Source organism: Eptesicus fuscus, chromosome 9 (genome assembly GCF_027574615.1).
Source record: "Eptesicus fuscus isolate TK198812 chromosome 9, DD_ASM_mEF_20220401, whole genome shotgun sequence".
Classification (NCBI taxonomy): domain Eukaryota; kingdom Metazoa; phylum Chordata; class Mammalia; order Chiroptera; family Vespertilionidae; genus Eptesicus; species Eptesicus fuscus.
Genome location: NC_072481.1, coordinates 18934631 through 18955117, shown reverse-complemented (window position 1 = coordinate 18955117; position 20487 = coordinate 18934631). Strand labels below are relative to the sequence as shown.

General features: G+C 59.6%; 1 protein-coding gene across 1 annotated transcript in view; it reads left to right on the top strand.

Annotated features, from left to right (window-relative positions):
- Nucleotides 1-18835, top strand: part of SDC3 (syndecan 3) — a 37618-nt gene extending 18783 nt beyond the window's left edge. The window contains exons 2-5 of the mRNA XM_054720712.1: nt 9955-10072; nt 11643-12259; nt 13810-14101; nt 14988-18835. Of these exons, the coding sequence (XP_054576687.1) occupies nt 9955-10072; nt 11643-12259; nt 13810-14101; nt 14988-15154 (1194 nt within the window). The 3' untranslated portion in view covers nt 15155-18835. The remainder of the gene's footprint in view (nt 1-9954; nt 10073-11642; nt 12260-13809; nt 14102-14987) is intronic.
- The last annotated feature ends 1652 nt before the right edge of the window (nt 18836-20487 follow it).

Here is a 20487-nt window from a genome sequence, read left to right as displayed (position 1 = left end):
AGTCCCTCGTGGTGAGAGAAATGAGGCAATATGCGTACGAAGAGCCTGGCACACAGTGAGTGCTCCCGTGTGCCGGCTGTAACGGTTGTTCATGGGAAGGGATGGAGGGGCCCCGGCCTCCTCTGGGAAAAAGCCCCGTGAAATGAGGGTTGTATCACAACCTGGGAGCCTGCGTGCATTCTCAGGGGTTCGGGAATTTACTGAGCACAGGACCTGGTGTCAGCGAGGCCAGGGTTCAGACCCTGCTGTCGCCCCACTCCAGGGGGTGGAGTGGGTCCAGTGAGACTGGGTGGGAGGGGCCCATGTGCATGACGGGAGCATGGGTGGTGGCTCTTCTTCCCCCAGCAAATGACAACACAGTGGAGGTGGAGTCCCCAAGAAGGGACCCCTAACTCAGACTGGGCAGGCGGTTGGTGTGGGGAGGCCTCTCAGAGGAGGTGCTGTTGGAGCTGACTGTGGGACCCCGAGTGCCCAGAGGAGTGCCTGACACAGAGTAGGTGCTTATAAGTACTGCTTGCACTGAGTAGGTGCTGGCGGCAGAGGTGGGGAAGGGTGTTCCAGGAAGCAGGACCAGCACGTGGGAAGCCGGAAAGTGCCTGCGTTCCCAGAACCATAAAGGGTTTCGTGTGGGAGGAGCATGGCGGGTGGGCAGCCCGGGAGGAGGCTGCTGAGTCTGGACTGGGCCTCAGTGGGTGGTCCTGCGCTCAGGCACGAGCTCGGGGACAGGAACAAATGGGCAGTGTGAATCAGGGTGGCCGAGCGGGGGGCCGCCCGAGGGCAGGTGGCTGGGAAGTGATGGAGCAGTGAGGGGGAGGGGTCCCAGCCCTGGGCTGAGGGGGAGGGGTCCCAGCCCTGGGCTGAGGGGGAGGGGTCCCAGCCCTGGGCTGAGGGGGAGGGGTCCCAGCCCTGGGCTGAGGGGGAGGGGTCCCAGCCCTGGGCTGAGGGGGAGGGGTCCCAGCCCTGGGCTGAGGAGGGGGCTCGTTTTCCCAGGGTTTCGTTGTCATCCTCCGGCTAGCCATAGGTGACAGTGTGAGCTCTGGGTGGCCAGCCAGCACCCTGACCGGGACTGGCGGGGATGGCAGGGCCAGGAACTGGGCTGACGGGAGGAGGCGGCGGGCGGGCGAGGCAGGCGTCTAGAGCTGCGGGCCAACGTGGCCGCCCGCCACGTCGATGCCAGGGCGGGGGCAGCTGGGCCCTGCCAAGCAGCCCGTCTGCGGTGAGGCACCGCGCTCAGCCCGGCCGCCGGGCCTGCCAGCTCCCTCACAGGCTCCCGTGTTGTTTCCTCTCCGCCGGTTCCTCTGTTTGCTCCCAGGTTTCCTCAGGAACAGTCCCAACAGGGTCTCTGCAGAATGAGGGGGCCAGGGAGCTTCGCAGGCCGGAGGGTGGCAGAGGTGGGCGCTCGGAAAGGCAGGGCTCTGCCTAGTAATCACAGCACTCGGAGCTCATGGTGGAAAACTTGGCAAGTACACGCCCAGGTCCTGAGAAAAAAATGAGAAGCGGTCTGCAGTCCCGCGGCCCGGAGAGCGCCGCTGGGAGCCGATGGTAGAGTTCAGCGTTGAGCCATGACGTTGGCAGTGAGTTCATTAGAGCAGGATCAAGTTCTTTGTGTATTTGCTGTAACTTCCTTTTCAGAACTTGATGGTGATAGTATGAATAGCCAGCGGTGATTGTGCAGTTCATTAACGTGTGGGCACCTGGGGTCTTTTGCCTTGAACCCCACCAGGTGGTGGGTGTTACCTTTGTTTACCCGGCAGACCCGGCTGAGAGGTAAGGGCCTGCCCCAGGCCACCAGGTGTGGAGACACAACATCCACACGACACTCCGACAGCCCGGCCGGGCTGCCTCCTGGCAACCCGGGCATGCAGATCCGCGTCCTGAATTATCCTTCGAAATGAGTAAAAAATAAAAGCCTCCGTTATGCACTTATGCCTTTGAAAGACCCGATTCAACAGTATGGATTTGTGAAAAGCCCGTTATTTTTATTATTTTTATTTTATTTTTAATATATTTTATTGATTTTTTACAGAGAGGAAGGGAGAGGGATAGAGAGTTAGAAACATCGATGAGAGAGAAACATCAATCAGCTGCCTCCTGCACACCCCCTCCTGGTGATGTGCCCAAGGTACATGCCCTTGACCAGAATCGAACCTGGGACCCTTCAGTCCGCAGGCCCGACGCTCTATCCACTGAGCCAAACCGGTTAAGGCGAAAACCCCCTTATTGATAGCTGCATAATATTCCAGGACGGGGTTGGCCCTAACTGATTTAACTAGGCCCCTCTTGTTGGGAATGTAGGTTTTTTCCACTGAGGGCTGACTTTTTATTTATTTTGAAAAAATATTTTTATTGATTTCAGAGAAGAAGAGAGAGGGATAGAGAGGTAGAAACATCAATGATGAGTGAGAATCATTGATTGGCTGCCTCCCTCAGTCACCACACTGGGGATCGAGCCCGCAACCCGGGCATGTGCTCTGGCCGGGAATTGAACTGTGACCTCCTGGTTTATAGGTCGACGCTCAACCACTGAGCCACACCAGCCCAGCAGGGTTGACTTTTTAGATGTCCAGAGTGTCAGGATCAGAAAGGCCCTTAGAGCATCCAGCTCGACTGTTCATTTTACAGATGGGGCAACGGGAGTGCTGAGAGGGGAGAAGGGGACTTGTCGGGTCCCAGAGGCTGTGGCCTCCTGAGCTGGGACATTACCTGCTCTCCTGTCTGGCCCAGGGTGGGCATGGATGAGGGCAGTGCCCGTGGGGAAGGGGAGGGTGGTGAGGCCACGGGGTGGGCAGTGGAGAGAGTGGAGGAGGAGGCGGGCTGGAGCTGATGGTGGAGTTGGGGCGTGGGGTGGGGAGGCCTCCGTTGCCAGGATGCCCAGGATGTCCTCTGCAGAGCAGTTGGCTGAGATGAGATGGGCCCAAAGGGGTGTTTCCTGTCCTCAGAGCTGCCCTGTGGAAGATCTGGGGGCGGGGAGGGGGGAGGGGTTGGGAATCAGAGTGGTGGGAGGGTGTGTCAGTGACAATGTGTGCCTGGGCTTTTAAAAGAATATATATATATATATATACATACATATATACATATATACACACACACACACACACACACACACACACACACACACACACACACACTAGAGGCCCGGTGCACGAAATTCATGCGTGTGTGTGTGTGTGTGTGTGTGTCCCTCAGCCCAGCCTTCACCCTCTCTAATCTGGGACCCCTCAACTGTCCGATTAGGGATTGGGTCTAAACAGACAGTCGGACATCCTTCTCCCACAATCCAGGACTGCTGGCTCCCAACCACTCGCTTGCCTGCCTGCCTGATTGACCCTAACTGCTTCAGCCTGCCAGCTTGATCATCCCTTAACCACTCCCCTGATAGCCTGATCGACATCTAACTGCTCCCCTGCCAGCCTGATTGCCCCTAACTGCCCTCCCCTGATGTCCTGGTCACCCCTAACTGCTCTCCCCTGCAGGCCTGGGTGCCCCCCAACTGTCTTCCACTGCAGGCCTGGGTGCCCCCAACTGCCCTCCTCTGCCAGCCTGGTTGCCCCCAACTGTCCTCCCCTGCTGGCCATCTTGTGGTGGCCATCTGTGTCCACATGGGGGCAGCCATCTTTGTGTTGGAGTGATGGTCAATTTGCATATTACCTCTTTATTAGATAGGATATATATATAATTGATAGAAGAAGGGAGAGGGAGAGAGAGTGAAACATCGATGTGAGAGCGAAACATAGATCAGCTGCCTCCTGCATGTCCACCACCGGGAATCCAGCCCGCAACCTGGGCGTGTGTCCTGCCCGGGAATCAAACCGGCAACCTTTCGGTGCACGGGAGGATGCCAAACCAATGGAGCCACACTGGCCAGGGCTGATCTTTTTCTGGTGGGATGGTCTGTCAAGTTCAGGCTGGGTCTTCTCTCCAACCCCTCCCCCTCGTCCCCCAAGCCCGTCTGCTCCCTGGGTCCCGGGTTCTGTGGCCCCTTGCCCAGCAGATGCAGTCTTCCGCCCCTCACCCCCTCCAGCAGCAAGTGAATGTGGTGGAAGCTGGGTTCCCAGCCAGGGCAGCTGTGGCCGGGCGGGGGGTGGAGACCGCGGCTTCCCCTTGGCCGGGCTCTCCATTGTGTAGCACCCTGGGCTGTCCCGCTGCCCAGAGCCTGGCCCGGGCCCACATTCCTGCGGTGACGCTCTGGGTCTCCGGGCTGGAACTGCTGAGCGTGAGGGGCACTGGGTTCTCACAGCACGGAGGGTTTTTTGGGGACGGGGACTGGCGGGGAGGAAGCCTGTAGGGATCCACAGGTCTCTGCACAGACCACCTGCTCCCGGGAGCTGGTGGCTAAGTCACGTGTGTCTTTGGACAGATCACGTTACCTCTCCGAGTGCTGCTTGGTGTGGTACTTCCCCGCCCTGCCCCTCGTTCCCCTCCTGGGGCCTCAGTTTCCACATCTGTGAGATGGGAGAGTTACACTCAGTGATCACTCAGGCCTTGTGGTTTAGCCTTAAGGTGAGCCCTGAGGCGGGAAGCGTGGGGTGGGAATACCAACGGGTGGCCAGCTCCTTATCTGGTGCGTTATCTCACTCGACTCTCACAGCTGCTGTATGGAGTATGAGTTATCAATTGTCCCCGTTTAACCAATTAGAGGCCCGGAGAAGTTAAATAACTTGCTCAGAGTCACCCCAGCAAATAAGTAGAGTTGAACGTGAACCGAAGACTGAATCTAAAGCTGGGACCCCAATCCCTGCTCACACTCTGGTCACCAGAAGAGGAGTGCCTGCGTCTGGCTAATGCAGGGAGGGAGGCTCGTGCAGAATTAATCATACGCCGTTTTATTCTCAGCGTTTGCAGCGTGGTTAGCACTGCACAGGGTGCTGGCTCCTGGCGGCCTGCCAGCTGACCTAATTTGTGCGTCTGTGTCTGTGTCTGGAACTCACCCTTTCTCCTCATCCAACCTCTCCTTTTCTCTCTCCGCACTCTCCCCGGCTGGGTGGCCGCGACAACGCCTCTTAACCTCTCTGGGCGTTTATACCCTCATCTGTAGTGCAGTCATCCTGATTCTGTTCCCCTCATGAGGATGGTGAGGCCTAACTGAGGTCAGGTCTTCAGAAACAGTAATGATAGAAATATTGACATCTATCTAACAATAATCACAACTACACTTATTGGCTCAGTTGCAGGTGTTGGGTCCAGTGCTCAGCTCATTACCTGCATGATCTTATTTCATTCTCCTGGCAAGTCTGTGAGCTGCATCCTATTATTATCCCCATTTTACAGATGAGAAAACTGAGGTCGCAGAGATTCAGTGGCTTGCCTGCTTTCCTGCGAGTAGTAAGGGGGGGCGCTGATCCATTCTGGCTTCACCTCTGGTGGTGGGGGTTGGGTCTGAGAGACAGGAAATGTGCGTGAGGGCGTGGGGGATGCAAACAGGAGACGTGGTGTTTCCCAGTCGGGGGCTCGGTGTCAGAGCCCGAAGGTGTCCCTCCGCTGGGATGTGTGCGGTGAAGTGCTCGGACAGGGAGGGGTCCGTGTGTGCCCGGGTGAGGTGATGCGATTGTGCTGAAGTTGTGTGGGGCATTCCTGGGTGTGTGAGGTGTGGACAGGGTGCATTTGTGTGTCTGTGTGTGTGCACATGTAGCTAGGGGTGTAGTAAGTGGGTGATCATGGGATGGTCACCCCCTTACTACGTGGCTCTATTGTCTATGCGCTAAGATAGGCACACAGGTTGGGGTCAGTAAATGTTGCCCATAATTATGTGTGTGTACGCCGGAGTATGAGTGCATAGCTGTGTGTTTTATAGGGCGTGGCTGTGTGTGCTGGGATGTGTGTGTGGTGTGTGCATGAGGATGTCACTGGATGGTCTGTTAGCTGCAGTGTGTGTGTGTGTGTGTGTGTGTGTGTGTGTGTGTGTATCAGGCATAGGAGGGTGTGAGTTTACCTGGAGGGGTGCAGTGAGGGTCATGGGGAGGCCAAAGGGTCCTGGGCATTCTGAATCAGTTCTCCTTTAAGGGAATGGAATAATTATCATGCTAATTATGCATGGTTATGCAAATGAGAGGTCATTTGGGGGTCAAAGGCTGTTTGTCGCCGCCCTCCTCTGGCATTTTGTGACTTTTGAGGCTTTCCCTGCTGCCTCCCAGGCTGTTCTCCGCCCCCATCTTTTTCCTCTGCCCTTTCGTCCCCCTGGGAGCCGCAGCCACCAGCCGCACCCTGGGCGGCCCCATCGAGCCCTGGTCCCCACTGGCCCAGGGACGGGTAGAGCTGGCACTCAGTCACCTTGGGGGGAGGTGCTGGGCAAGATGGCATTCTGCGTTCCACCTCCCACCCCTGCAGGGGCTCCCAGCATCTAGCTTCCCAGGGCACGTTCAGGGGTGACCGGGCTGTTGGCCACCCTCCCCTCCACCCCATCGAGGGGCTGCTTATCTTCTGGAAAGAATGATCTCTTGGATGCAGGTTTGGAAAATCACCGAGGTGGCCCCTTCCCCAGCTTTGTCTGATGAGTGTGAGTCTAAATTAAGATGTGAGAGAATTCTCTCCCTCCACCTCCCACTCTCGCCTTCTCTTTCTCTCACACAGCGAGTCCTCCCTCCACTCCCCACCGGGCTCCTGACCCCTGGCCTTCCACTGTCCCTGCCTCTTCGTCCCATGTCTCTGCCCTCCCCCCTCCCTGTCATCCTCTCTGTTCCTCCGTGATCTCTCCCTCTCCTGCTCCCCCCCCCCCCCCCCCCCCGACTCTGTGGGGAGCTGGAGCTCCTGGTCCTTAGCATGGAGGAGATGGTCGTCATGGTAACGGTTGTCATGTCAATGGCTACTGATCTGGGGATGAATGGTATCTAGGTGAGAGCTACCTGAGTGGAGGCTCCATGCTTGTCTCTGAGCCTCACAGCTACACAGTATGCACCCCTACCCAGTCCCCGCCCCCATGCATGTGCCTGTTTGTACCCAAAGGCACGCCAACACACGCTACCTCTCTGTGGCTGCCTTTAGGTGAGTGTGTGTCTAGGTGTGTCTGTGTATGTTTTCTCTGTGTTTCTGGGTGTCTCTGTGTTTCCTTTCAAGGGTCTATGTGGCTTTGGGGTGGGGGGTCTCTGGATTTTTCTGCAGGCCTTTCTGGGGTCAGGGTTTCAGGGGTGCTGTGTGGCACTTGTCACTGAGGCATCACAGGCTGCCCTGTTTTGTCTCACATTTACCCCAGTTTGGAAGTCTCTGGGGACCACAGACTTCTTAGAATCTCTCCTCCCAGCCAAAGATCTCCCTGGCCTGCCTGGAAAGATGGAAAGACAGTGAGGATGGCCCCACCCCGGAGTGGAGCCTGAGCCCTGGTCCTGCTCAGCCCCCATCCCGCTGGGCGGCCCTGGGCAGGAGCTGCAGTCTCTGGTCCTGCTCAGTCCCCGTCCCGCTGGGCGGCCCTGGGCAGGAGCTGCAGTCTCTGGTCCCTGCTCAGTCCCCTGTCCTGCTGGGCGGCCCTGGGCAGGAGCTGCAGTCTCTGTTCCTGCTCAGTCCCCCGTCCCGCTGGGCGGCCCTGGGCAGGAGCTGCAGTCTCTGGTCCCTGCTCAGTCCCCCGTCCCGCTGGGCGGCCCTGGGCAGGAGCTGCAGTCTCTGGTCCTGCTCAGTCCCGCTGGGCGGCCCTGGGCAGGAGCTGCAGTCTCTGGTCCTGCTCAGTCCCCGTCCCGCTGGGCGGCCCTGGGCAGGAGCTGCAGTCTCTGGTCCTGCTCAGTCCCCGTCCCGCTGGGCGGCCCTGGGCAGGAGCTGCAGTCTCTGGTCCTGCTCAGTCCCGCTGGGCGGCCCTGGGCAGGAGCTGCAGTCTCTGGTCCCTGCTCAGTCCCCGTCCCGCTGGGCGGCCCTGGGCAGGAGCTGCAGCCTCTGGCTTCAGGTAATTTGCCTAAGAACTGAGCAGAGTCTCCAAGGGACTCCAGCTTAGCTGGCCCAGGTTTGGAGGCTGGCAGTGTGGGGAGCCTTCCTTCTAGCCTCGGCACCCCAGGGCCCGGGGGTGGTTCTTCTGGGCTGGGGTGGGGGGCGGTGGAGACGGGAGCTGGGGAAAGTTGGACGATGGGTGCGCGCTGAGCTCCTGGAATGTCTCAGTGGAGGAAGCCCAGCAATTAGTCACGGGAGCAATTACACTAATTGTTCCACTCCATGACTCACTGGTAGCAAGTAAATACTGATTAATTCATTACTTTGAGACTGTGTGTGTGTGTGTGTGTGTGTGTGTGTGGGTGTGTGGGGGGAGGGGGATCTCCTGGCCCCCTGCCCTGGCCTCCTGCCCTGCCTGGGTAGGGCTTTGGAGCAGGTGGTCGAGGCGGGGCAGGGAGCGGGGATTGGGATCCGCTCTCTAGCTCTGTGCGAACTCCATAAGGGGCTGTCAGGGCGGGGTGAGAGGCTGATCCAGCCCCTCTCCTGCTCACACACCCTCCATGGCTTCCATGCCAGTAGGACAGTGCGGGGGCCCAGCCTGCACTCAGAGGAAGTCGTCAGGTGGCACTGGGGGCCCTCTGTGGTGGACTTCCCCAGCCTCAGCCCCGCCCTGTCTCACCCTTGCCACAGCTCAAAGCAGTGACAGATGTGCAGTCAGCAGAGGAGACGCTCTGAAAGGTAAAGCAGGAGGGCTTCTCGAAAGAAGGCAGGAGTGCGTGGCACAGAGATGGAGAAGGAAGAGTGTCCTAGGCGGGGGGCGCGGCATGAGCAGGAGAGGCAGGAGAGACCAGGCCTGCTCCAGGAACAGAGGGGCCAGGGCGGCTGGAACCAGTGATGGGCGGTGCAGAGGGACCCTGGATGAGGCTGGAGGCGGGCGGGACCAGCTCCAAAGCACAGGCTGCCCCCCACTCCTCACCTGGAGCCTCTGAGTATTCTATTAAGACTCAGGTGCGAACCTTCAGCAGCTCTGAGCAGCAGGAGTCAATCTCGCCTTCCTCTGGAAAGCCCTCAGGGGCAGGGCCTGTGGCTGGGCTCCGTCTGGAATCAGGGTCAAGGTGTGGCCGGAGGTGGGGCCGAGCCTGCTCCTCCCAGGGGGTTGCAGGCCTGTCTTGGATGTTCTTAGTGCTGGCTCTCAGCCCAGGGTTTGCAGGAAGGACCCAGGAGCCCCAGTTCCCCGTCTTCCCAGGTTCTGACTGTAGGGGAGTCTTGGGCCTGGTGAGCTGGACCCTGGGAGGAGCCCCTCTCTGCTCTCCTGACCCCAGAGACCTTGGGGCAGCATCAGGCCCTGAGCTGACTCTGCCTTTGAGATCCTTTGTGGGGAGGTGAGAGGAGTGGACTTCTAGTTTTGGGGAGGACCTAGGGCTGGAGCCTGCACTCCTCTCCCTGCCCCCCACCTTTATCCATGGAAATTCCCCCCCAGAGCCCCAGATCTCAACAATGCCATGCCTGTCTGTTGGGACTAATTGTCCTGTCTGGAATTTCAAGGTGTGAGACTTCGGGTCCCAAGCCACGTCTGACGGTCACATCTGGGGCGACTGGTGCCCTGGGCAACTGGGCCTCAGTTCTGTCGTCTGTGGAAGAGGGTCCACGTGGAGGGTAACACTGGCTTGTGCTGAGCACCTGCTGTGTACGAGGCGCTCAGCTCTGCACACCTCTTAGCACGTTACCCGACAGGGCAGATGCTGTTTGCTATGAGTAATGAGTAAACTGAGGCACAGAGAGACTAAGTAACTCGCCCCACGTCCGTCACAGATTTAGTAAGCGGGGGAGCCAGGACTCAAATCCAGCATCCTGGCTCTAAACCTGCTCCCGCCACCCAGCGGTTCTGATCAGGGGGCAGGGGAGTGGCGGGTCCTCCGTGGTGGCCGTCAGCAAGACGGGCTGCTTCCCTGGCCCCTGGGTGGGCAGGAAGTGGTAATCAGGCCCAGCCCGCTCTGCCCACCTGGAGGCCACACCTGATGCCGCCCCTCCATGTCCCTCTGTCCCTCGGGGTGTGTCCGGGCTGCTGGCCTCCGTGCTGAGCCCCGGGCCTGTGTCTGCCCTCCCCAGACTCAGCGCTGGCGCAGTGAGAACTTTGAGAGGCCCGTGGACCTGGAGGGCTCCGGGGACGATGACTCCTTCCCCGATGACGAGCTGGACGACCTCTACTCGGGGTCCGGCTCGGGCTGTAAGTACCTCCCCTTCCTTTTCCTCGCGTGCGTGTCGTGCTGGCCACGTCAGTCTGCCTCCAGTACCCACGCAAGGCTGATCTCAGGCCACAGGACCCCCTGCAGGCTCACTGAAGCGGTGGTGTGCGGGAGGGGAGGCCAGGCTGGGGTACCCCGTGGACCTCAAGCACACGAAGGGCCAGTTATCCTGGGGATGGAACCAGGGCCTAATGGCCTCCACGCCCAGGACTCCCAGCTCCCATGGTTCTGCTCTGTGTCCTCGCCTCCAGGTGGGAACACAGACATCCCTCAGGACCCCGGTTTTCAGTCCTGTTCCAACACTTGGGGGAGCTTAGCGGGGCAAGTCCTCGCCCACCCTGGGAAGGGCCAGCGGAGCAGTGTGAGTTCAAATCCAGCTTCGCCACCCAACAGCTGTAGCACCTTTAAAAGCCTTTCCTCTCAGAGTCTCTATTCTTATCTCTGAGAGGTGAGATACACTGAGTGGCCAGATTATTATGATCTCTGAACGCATAATAACCTGGCCACTCAGTGTATATCCTATATAATAAAAGGCTAGTATGCAAATTGTCCCCTCAACCAGGAGTTCGACCAGCAGGCAGGCCGGCCAACCGCCCATGTCCCCTCCCCCTGGCCAGGCTGGCCAGACCCCACCCATGCACGAATTCATGCACCGGGCCTCTAATACACACACACACACACACACAGAGTGGCCAGATTGTTATGCGTTCAGAGATCATAATAATCTGGCCTCTCAGTGTATATACACCTTCTTTGCGGAGTCTGGAGGGCTTCCGCGTAAGGCCTTGGGGTCTGGCACAGAGAGGGAGCTCTGTGCGGTGTGGCTGAGGTTTGAGCCCAGTGAGAGGACAGGTCAGGCCTCGTGAGGCGGTAGGAGGTCTGCGTGCCACAGAACTGGCCCTCTGCAGCCACCTCCTCTCCTCGCTTTAGCCCACTTTTCAAAGCCTCTTGCGAGTTAATTTTCATTAAATTCATCTCTGATGGGTCCTGCCTCCACTCCCAAACCCTCCTGGCTCCTCCTTGCTCCTCCAGAGGAGCTGCATGCAGCTTCTCTCTCTCTCCTCATTTCCACCCAAGTCCCTTTCACTTGACGTGGTTTGAGTCCTCCAGATCGCTCAAGCATTCCCTTGTAGGAAGGTCTCGTTCTACCCCTGCCCTCTGCCTGTGCCTCAGGGAGCCCTTAAGGTACCCACTGCCTCTTCCCAGAATGCCCTTCCCCTGCTGCCCCAACCTCTAGTGAGGTTTGCGGCCAGTCGGCCCTACCACTGCCTAGATTCAGCCTGTTAGAAGCTCCAGGCTGGGTGGCTGGGGTAGTCAGAGAAGGCTTCCTGGAAGAGATGGTCCCCTCGAGGAACCTGCGGCCAGGCAGAGAGGAGTAGGGGAACAGTCACCTGGTAACCTTTGGCCAGACTGCGCCTTCCTCCTCTCCCTCATCTTGTCCTGGGAACACTGTGCAAGGAGTGAGGGTTGGGAGCCCCTCATCTGATGGCCATTGCTTCCCTGGGATCCTCATGCCCAGACCCCTAGCTCTCTCCTCTCCCCACCCCTCAGACTTCGAGCAGGAGTCAGGCATTGAGACGGCCATGCGGTTCAGCCCGGACGTGGCCCTGGCAGTGTCCACCACACCCGCTGTGCTGCCTACCGTGGATGTCCAGCCCGTGGGCACCCCGTTTGAAGAGCTCCCCTCTGAGCGTCCCACACCAGAGCCGGCCACTAGCCTCCCAATGGTGACAGAGGTCCCAGAAGAGCCCAGCCAGAGAGCCACCACCATCTCCACTCCCATGGCTACCACTGCTGCCACCACCACAGGGGCCCCGACCGTGGCCTTGGTGCCGGCCACAGTGGCCACCGCCGCTCCCAGCATCCCTGCGGCACCCCCTCCCACGGCCACCACCTCTGTCGTAAGGACCACCGGCGTACGGAGGCTGCTTCCTCTTCCCCTGACCACGGCGGCCACGGCCCGGGCCACCACCCCAGAGGCGCCCTCACCTCCCACCACGGTGGCTGTCTTGGACACTGAGGCCCCAACACCCAGGCTGGTCAGTACAGCTACCTCCAGGCCAAGGGCCCTTCCCTCCAGGCCAGCTACCACCCAGGAGCCTGACACCCCAGAGAAGAGCACCCTGCCCCTGGGGACCACTGCCCCCGGACCAACCGAGGTGGCTCAGGTGAGCAGGGGGGAGGACAGGGAGTGAGAGCAGGGGAGGGGGCCAGGGTCTGGGTGGGAGGATGGAGCTGGGCAGAGGTGAGGATGGGAAGGTTCTGGAGATGAGCCAGACTGGACGGGGAGGGCGAGAGAGGGATGTGGCTGGAGTGCCCCTGCTGGGTGTGAGTCACAGGATAAGGATGGAGGGTGAGATGGAGGGGGATGGAAGAGAGATCAGGCTGGGTTTTAGAATATTCGGAAGGAACAGGGTGATGTGTGTGTTGGTGGGGATGTGTGTGATGTGTGTCCAGGGCCTGTGTGTTCTGTTAACAGCGCAGACTCTGGACCCAGGCAGCTGAGGTCAGAATTCCTCTGCCACTTTTTAGCCACAGGACTTCAGGAAGCCATCAAACCTTTCTATACCTTCTGTACCTGTTTCTTTAAAAAATTTTTTTAAATTGATTTCAGAGAGGAAGGGGAGAGAGAGAGAGAGAGAGAGAGAGAGAGAGAGAGAGAGAGAGAGAGAGAGAGAGAGAGAGAGAGAGAGAGAGGAACATCAATGATGAGAGAGAATCATTGATCGGCTGCCTCCTGCACGCCCCCTACTGGGGATCAAGCCTGCAACCCAGGCATGTGCCCTTGACCGGAATCGAACCTGGGACCCTTCAGTCCGCAGGCCGACGCTCTATCCACTGAGCCAAACCGGCTAGGACTATACCTCTGATTCTTTATCTGTGAAAGGAGAAAATAAGAATGTAAATCATAGTGTTGAGAGAATTAAGTTCCCTGACATATCCACAGTGCTGAGGACAATGCCTGGCCGTGGTAAACAAACCACGTGTTTTTGTATTATTATCGTAATCATTGGTGGTGTTAGTCTGAAGGTGACTGAGAGAGCACCCTGCTCCTGGGCACCCCTTGTAGCTGGGTTGAAGCTCAGTGCTGTGCACTTTACCTGTGCATCCCCTCTCTCTCACACGGGCTGCTCCCTGGACACCTGGCCCCAAGGGGCATCATACTCTGCAGTTGTGCTCTCGGCCTGACCTCTAGACTAAGTGACTCACCTCCACCTCAGGCATGTGGACTGGGGACCTGGCCCAAGTGTGTCACAGCTGCACCCAGAAGTCCCGGAATAGACACTCAACAGGAATCCCCCCAGGCAGCGGGAGGGGGAAGTGACGGAGATGGGATGGGGACAGTATGGGGCCAGGGGAGAACAGAGCCAGTGTAGTAAATGGTTAGGAACACAGATGCTGGCGTTGGATAGATCTGCATTTTAGTTCTGCTGCTTCCACTTACTAGCTGAGGAAGAAGCTATCTTTCTGAGCCTATTTCCTGTTCTGTAAATTGGGCTTAACAATACTTCCTTCATGGAGAGGTTGTGAGGGTAAATGCTCATAATGTGCTTGGCACAGTGCCTGGCACATAGGGTGCTTGGTAAGTGTTAGTCCACTGTGTGTGTGTGTGTGTGTGTGTGTGCGTGTGTGTGCGCGTGTGTGTGCATGTGTGTGGCTGCCCTGTGGCAGGGGGTGCTGGGGCCTGGCGCCTGGGCTCATGCCATCCTCTCTACAGACCCCAACTCCAGAGTCCCTGCTGACCACAACCCGGGATGAGCCAGAGGTACCAGTGAGTGGGGGGCCCAGCGGGGACTTTGAGCTGCCAGAGGAAGAGACCACGCAGCCAGACACAGCCAATGAGGTGGTGGCCGTGGGCGGGGCTGCGGCTAAGCCATCGCCTCCACCTGGGACGCTGCCCAAGGGTGCCCGCCCCGGCCCTGGCCTCCTGGACAATGCCATCGACTCGGGCAGTTCGGCAGCTCAGCTGCCGCAGAAGAGCATCCTGGAGAGGAAGGAGGTGCTTGTAGGTGAGACGTGGGCTCAGGAGGAGCTCGGGGTGGGGCAGCTGGCTGGGCCTCAGTTTGCCCTCCAGGAACCCTGGAGGATGGTCAGGGTGTGAGTTTCCTAGGAGCCTAGTTACCCAGGACCTGCCCTCTGGTTCCCCCCTTGACCTTCACCCATCCCAGGGTCTGACTCTGACTTCATGTTACCTCCAGCACCTTCCTCAGCACCCTCTGTCCCCTGTTCAGACTTTGCCCTTGACCCCTGCTTTTTGGGCCATGCTGGTTGACCCTCCCGGAACTCCCTCCTTGGGTCCTGATTTCTGAGCCCATTCGTTAGCTTGATCTGCCCTTAGCCTTGACCCCAGTCACCGAGGACCTGCCCTGGCTGAGGCTCCTGAAGAGTCTGGACTCAAGGTCCAGTCCCCACTCCCCACTAAGGAGGAGCAGTGTGGCCTCGGGCAGGTCCTTCCCCTCCCCAGGCTCCCCTTCCATCATCTGTAGAATGGAGATCATCATTTTGCACTTAATTCTTGGTGCACATCTGTTCATATGTTAACGCCTCTGGTTGGGGTGGGCCGTAGTTTAGTTGGCGGAGTTGTTCTTTCCTAATGGTATATGAATCACTGGAGCATCTTTCCACTGATGGTGCCTTATATGGCATGGGGACCATAGCCCCAACCTTGAGCTGTATGAGGCTTCGATGGGTTAGTGTGTGTTAGGCAACTAGACCTGGCCAGGCCGTGGTGAGGGCTACAAATGGCAGCAACTCCAGTCTCAGATTCCAGTCTCCCAGCCCTCTCCCCACTCTTGCCCCTCTCCCCAGGCACTCCCCTCGCCTCCAAGCCATACCGCCCCCCCCCCCAACCCAATCCCCTCCTCTGGACATGACCTCTGTTCTCTTTCTCCACAGCTGTGATTGTGGGTGGGGTGGTGGGCGCCCTCTTTGCCGCCTTCCTGGTCACCCTGCTCATCTACCGCATGAAGAAGAAAGACGAGGGCAGCTACACTCTGGAGGAGCCCAAGCAGGCGAGCGTCACATACCAGAAGCCTGACAAGCAGGAGGAGTTCTACGCCTAGCGGAGCCACAGTGCCTCCCCAGAGCCTCAGCGTCGCCCCTCTGCCCAGTCCTCGGCCTGTTCTACCAGCCCTGGCCTAGGACGGGGCCTGGGAGAAAGCCTGGCCCCAGTTCATCCTTGCCCACCCTCTCAAGGTCTGCCCAGACTGTCAGCCTCACACAGATCTTCCCCAAGGCTCAAGGCTCAGGGGGCACTGCCAACTGCCCTAGACTGTGCCCTTACGAGCTCATCTCTTGTCTTCCACTAGCCTGGGGCTTCAGGACCTTGTGTCAGATGGGTAGCAGGAAAGAAGCTCCTGATTGGTTGGTGGAAGAAAGGGTGGGGCTTGAGTTGGACTTGAACTCCAACCTGGCCCCACAGGGCTTGCTGAGATCTTCTTTTAAGGGCAGAGAGGGACTCAGGCTAGTTTCCAGGACAAGCATTTATAAGCTCAGCCCTTGAAATGGAGACACTGCCACCTCTTGCTTCTTCCCAGGGCCCCTTTATACCTGGGTAAGAGTGTGCCCCTTGTTGCAGTGTGTTTTGTCCTGGCCTGCCCTGGTTGTGGGTTCACTCTACACTCACCGTACCCACTGCACATGCACCCGAAGGTTTCACCTCTTTCCCAGTCTGTCCCTGAGGAATGAGCTTCCCAAGAGTGCCCTGGCAGTCACTGGTGAGGAGGGCTGGGCTCTGACCTCCCTCTTGCAAGTGGACTCTGCATAGACACCATCTCCCACAAGGTCACACATATTGTCACATCCAAAGACAGAAGCACGAAATGACAAAACCATACGCAATCTTGACCACCCCGCCAGTCCAGATATGTCACAGACACAAACATCCTCCCCAAGATGTTTCTTATGTGTTTCTCATGCACCCCCAAATGCTTACGACAATGCAAGTCACAAGTCATTGTCACCTGCTGGTGACGGTGTGGCCTGCCTCCCTCACTGTGTCTTCACACATGCACATACAATCTGGTACCAGGCACGCTGTCCTCTAGCTTTCAGGCTCACTGGGAGGGTGGAACCAAGCCGAACAGTCAGCCCATATTGGGTCCCCTGAGTTGCCCTGTCAGACTCAGTCCCTCACCATAGCGCCCCCACCAACCACTTGCCACCAACCCCGGTGTGTCAGACACCATCCCACGTGGATGCAGTCTCATCCCACACAGCCGGCGCTCACACTGGAGGAAGACAGGTGGGCACTGGCCTTCCCCGTAACGTGTGTGGGAGGAGTTGCCGCAGGGCCCCTCAGGGCATTGCACACCCCAGCCTGCTCCCCTCCTCCCTGAAGCCTGCAAAGGGGTTGGTTTGGGGCCAGTCCCCCACTAGCCGGGAGCCTTGCTTAGGAAGGCAGGCTGGTTCCTGGAATTCTAGGGCTGGGGAGGGGGCATGGATCTCCCAGGACCAAAGGCCCCGGGTGGGGAGGGAGTGAGCAGGTGGTCTGGCTCCTGGCCTCCCTGCATCCCCCTCCTGCTCTGAGCTAGGGGCTGACTGCCTCCCAGGACACAAGTCTCCAAAGTGCCTGTGAGGGTGGGCCCTGCTGCCCGGGCCCTCTGCACCCTCTCCCCTCGGCCTCTCCAGGCCCCCCTCAGCCCTACCCAGGGTCCTCCCTGGGCCTCCCCCATCGACACCTTGTCTGCTTATTTGGCCCAACAACGTGGCAGTTCTGGCTGCAGCTGGAAGCAGCCCATCCAGACGCCCTGCCCCAGGCTGAGGGCTGAGAGCAGGTGGGGACGGGTGTCACGGCCCCCAGCCCACCTCCCCCTTCTTTACCCTTGCAAGTGGGGCCACTCCTGTGGCTATTTTAAATGTGGGGTCACAAATCTCCTTTGGGGAGGGTGCGCTCAGTGGGGGCTCTTGGAGCCTGGGATGCGTGTGGTCTGCTCGGTAGCTGGCTGGTGCTCACACCCCCACCCCTCACCTGCAACCCAGGTGAAAGCCAGGACCCCAGGTTTTATTTCTGTTCCCTTTTCAAGATGCATTGGCAGCAGACTTCTGCTGGGTGAGGGTGGGGGTGCCTGCAGCGGTGAGGGCGAGGTTCAGGGCTTCCACAGCCTGTCTGCTCACCCTCCTCCTCCCAGGCTGGGGCTCCATCTTGCAGACCCCAAACCCATCTCAGCAGGGCCGGGGGGCTTGTGAGGAACCCAGCTGGTCCCAGCCTTGGAGGGGGATGTAATGGGGAGAGGCACCCGGGCCCACACACTGTTGAGGGTGACCTGGCCTCAATCACCCCTGGAGAGGAAGGGCTGGGGCACGGATGGGTGGCACCAAGGCCCCAGCCTCCTCCTCCCCTGATCCCTGGCGGGTTGCTGTCTTGGGACAGCAGCTCTGGTGAGAAGGCCTGGGCAGGCCAAGGCTGGGAAACCAGAGACCTGTGGCGGGATGGGGGCGGGTCCAGCATAGGGTGCGTGACATGGGCTCGGACTGGCTGGAGGGGGCCTGGGTGGCCTGCCTGGGTCACTTCGGGGCCTGGCTTCTAACTCGGGGCTCTCCCTTCTGGCACCGGCCTCTTCTCTGTGCCGGTAGCATTTGAGAGGAGACACTGAGGGCCTCGTTCATTGAGTCCTGGGCAAATGTCCAGGCTTTATCCTGAGGAAATTCAACGGTCTTGCCATCCCAGATCCACTCTGGCCAGCCCGAGACGGGCAAGACGATCCACGAGGTCGGTTCAAAGGATGAGCTGGCGCTCTCCTAGGTGCAATGTGGGGGCAGGGCCTGCCCAGACCCCCAGACACCCCAGTGCTCCCGGGGAGGGTGTCTGGTGGGCCCTGGCCTTTCCTGGAAGCATGGCCAATGCCAAAGGCGGGGGGGGGGGGCGATTGTGGGTTGAGGACCTCCCTGGGGCCCAGCTGCAGGGAGCACGAGGCAGGCTGGGAGTTGAAGGTTGGACCCACCCCCAGTTGTGTCTGGAGCCAGGCTCTGCCTTCCCAGGGGCCAGAGGGAGCACCCCACTGAAAGGCTGGGCCGGGGCAGGTCTGCGGGTGGTGGCCTGGGATGCTCGGCGCCGGACCCCCCTGGGGTTGGCCAAGTCCTCTGTCCCAGCTTCCAGCTGGGGCCCTGGGCACAGGGAGCAAACACCACTGTCTCCCGGGCAGGAGTGGCCGCTGCCTCCTCAGCTCTCTGAGTTTCTTCTGACAGCCACCACCCCGGACTTGCTTCCCAGGCCTCCTGCCTGTAAATAGAAGCTCATAAACTGTACAGATTGACAGAGATGCTGAGACCGGGCCTGGAGTCACTGCCTCAGGGCTGATGGCCCCAGCATCCCTCGGTGCCCACCTGGCAGCGCAGTGCACCCGGCCCAGCGCGGCGAATGCATGTAAATATTTTTTGTAGGCAGCGTGGCTCCCGGGAGCCCCCTGAAGACAGTGTCCCTCCCGTGCGTCCGTCCTCCTGTACAGAGCCCTCCAAGAACCTGTCCCGGGGTGGGCGGGCGTTGGTCCTTCCCCGCCCCAGGCCTCCCCTCCCTGCCCTCTCCCCCTCCATAACCTGTTTATTAACCACACCTCTCCTGAGTTCGTGGCCAAAACTTTAAGGGAAAGTCGAGGAAGAAGACTGGAAAACGACCAAGGCGCCTGCCCCCGTGGGTGCTCCCCTGTCCCAGGCTTGTGAAGGAACCGTTTGGGTTTTTTGTTTGTTTTTTAACACTCCCCGTGCTGTGCCCATTTATAAGAGGAAATAAAATTAAGCTGAAATGATGTGCTGTGGCCAGAGTGTGAGATAAACATAGAGGTCATTGGCGGGGGGCGGGGGGGGGGGGCAGGCCACAGCCCCCCTGGACCTCAGCCACCTTCCACTTTAAAAGAACCTGAGAACCCAGCCGGGGGAATTGACGGGCGACCCCTTGTGGGGACCATTCTGGTAAGAGCTGCTGCTGGCCGAGTGTTCGGGAGACCGCGGAGCTGACTGTGGCGAGGCTGTGGTTGGGTGAGGGCCAGGCGCTGGGGGCCCTGTGGTCCGCCCCCGGAGGGAGAGCTGTGGTTTCGGGCCACGAAGATCGAATCTCGGGACCAGAGGATACTGGGATCGGTCTGGCCAGGTGGGGTGGCTTGGGGAGCTGGTGGGCCTGGTTTCGGGCTCCGGTGGCATTTGCTAGCTCTGACGCTGGAGAGGCGGCCTGGCCTCTCTGAGCCTCAGCTCTCTCGCCTGTGCGGTGGGACCACAATGAACAACGTCCCCAGATGGAATGTGGCAGGGGTTCGGGGGGGGGGGGGACACTCAGCACAGGGCCTGGCACAGGCAGCCTCAGGCACAGGGTCCTGGGTGCTGGTGTCAGCGCAGCGGAGCCCGGGACAGGAGTCCGTGGCCTGGAGGCACAGACGACCTCTGCGATCACAGCCCGGAGAGCCGATCACAGCCCGGAGAGCCGGGGGCCTTCAGCCCCGGGCCCCGTGGGCTTGTCCCTGCGCCGCTTGCACACCCGCCACGGGCTTGTGCACCTTGGGCCCGTGGGTGCTCCCTGACGGCAGGGTCTTCCTTCTTCCCAGCCAGTCTGCCTCTCCGGCGTTTCCCGCCTTCAGGCCTCGTGCTCTGGGGCACGCTGGGCTCTGCCCCTGGCAGGAGGGTCCCGGTCACAAACTTCCCTTCTCCACGGGAGACCTCTCATGTCCCGCAAATATTTTCTCTAGAAATTACTCCTCTGGAAAGGTGAACACACACACAGGGTCATGATGATCCTGGGGTGGGTTGGAGTCTAAGGCCCTGGATTTGGTCCAAGAGCCTATCCCTCTCTTCCTCCACTGCTGCCTCCCTCCTGCCCCCTCCTGCCATCCTCCCTCTCTCCCTCATTCCCTCCCTCCTCTAAAGTTTCTTGAGTGCCCACCCTGTGCCCGACGCTGTGCTTGGAACTGGATGACGAGAGGTCACCGAGACAGACCAGCCCTGCCCTCCGAGCACTGAGTCTGTTGGGGAGACGGACAGGAGCCAGTCTCATGCCTGTAAAGAACTGGGCAGCCACCACCTCCAAGCCCCTCCCTGCCAGACGGTTCAGGGGTGAGCGCCGAGGTCTGGGGCCTCACTGTGGGCCTTCAGACCACCTGTCCCCTGGGACGCAGTCTGCACAGCTCTAAGCCGCCGAGGGGCCAGCCCGGCCGCTAGAGGCCCTGACAGTGGACTGGGCCCCAGCAGGGTCTGCTGTGAGGTGAGGGGTGGGTTTGCCACCACTCAAGGCCCAGCTCTGCACACGACCCCTCGTCCAGGAAGCTTTTGGGAAATGGCTCTCCCCGCTGAGTTCCTGCAGCGCATTGTGCGTTCTCTCCCGCCTGCAGGGCCCGCCACCCCCTCACCTCCATGCCAGTGCTGAGCACCCTCGTTCTCAGCTTGGAAAGAGCGTGATCTCCGAGTCAGGTGG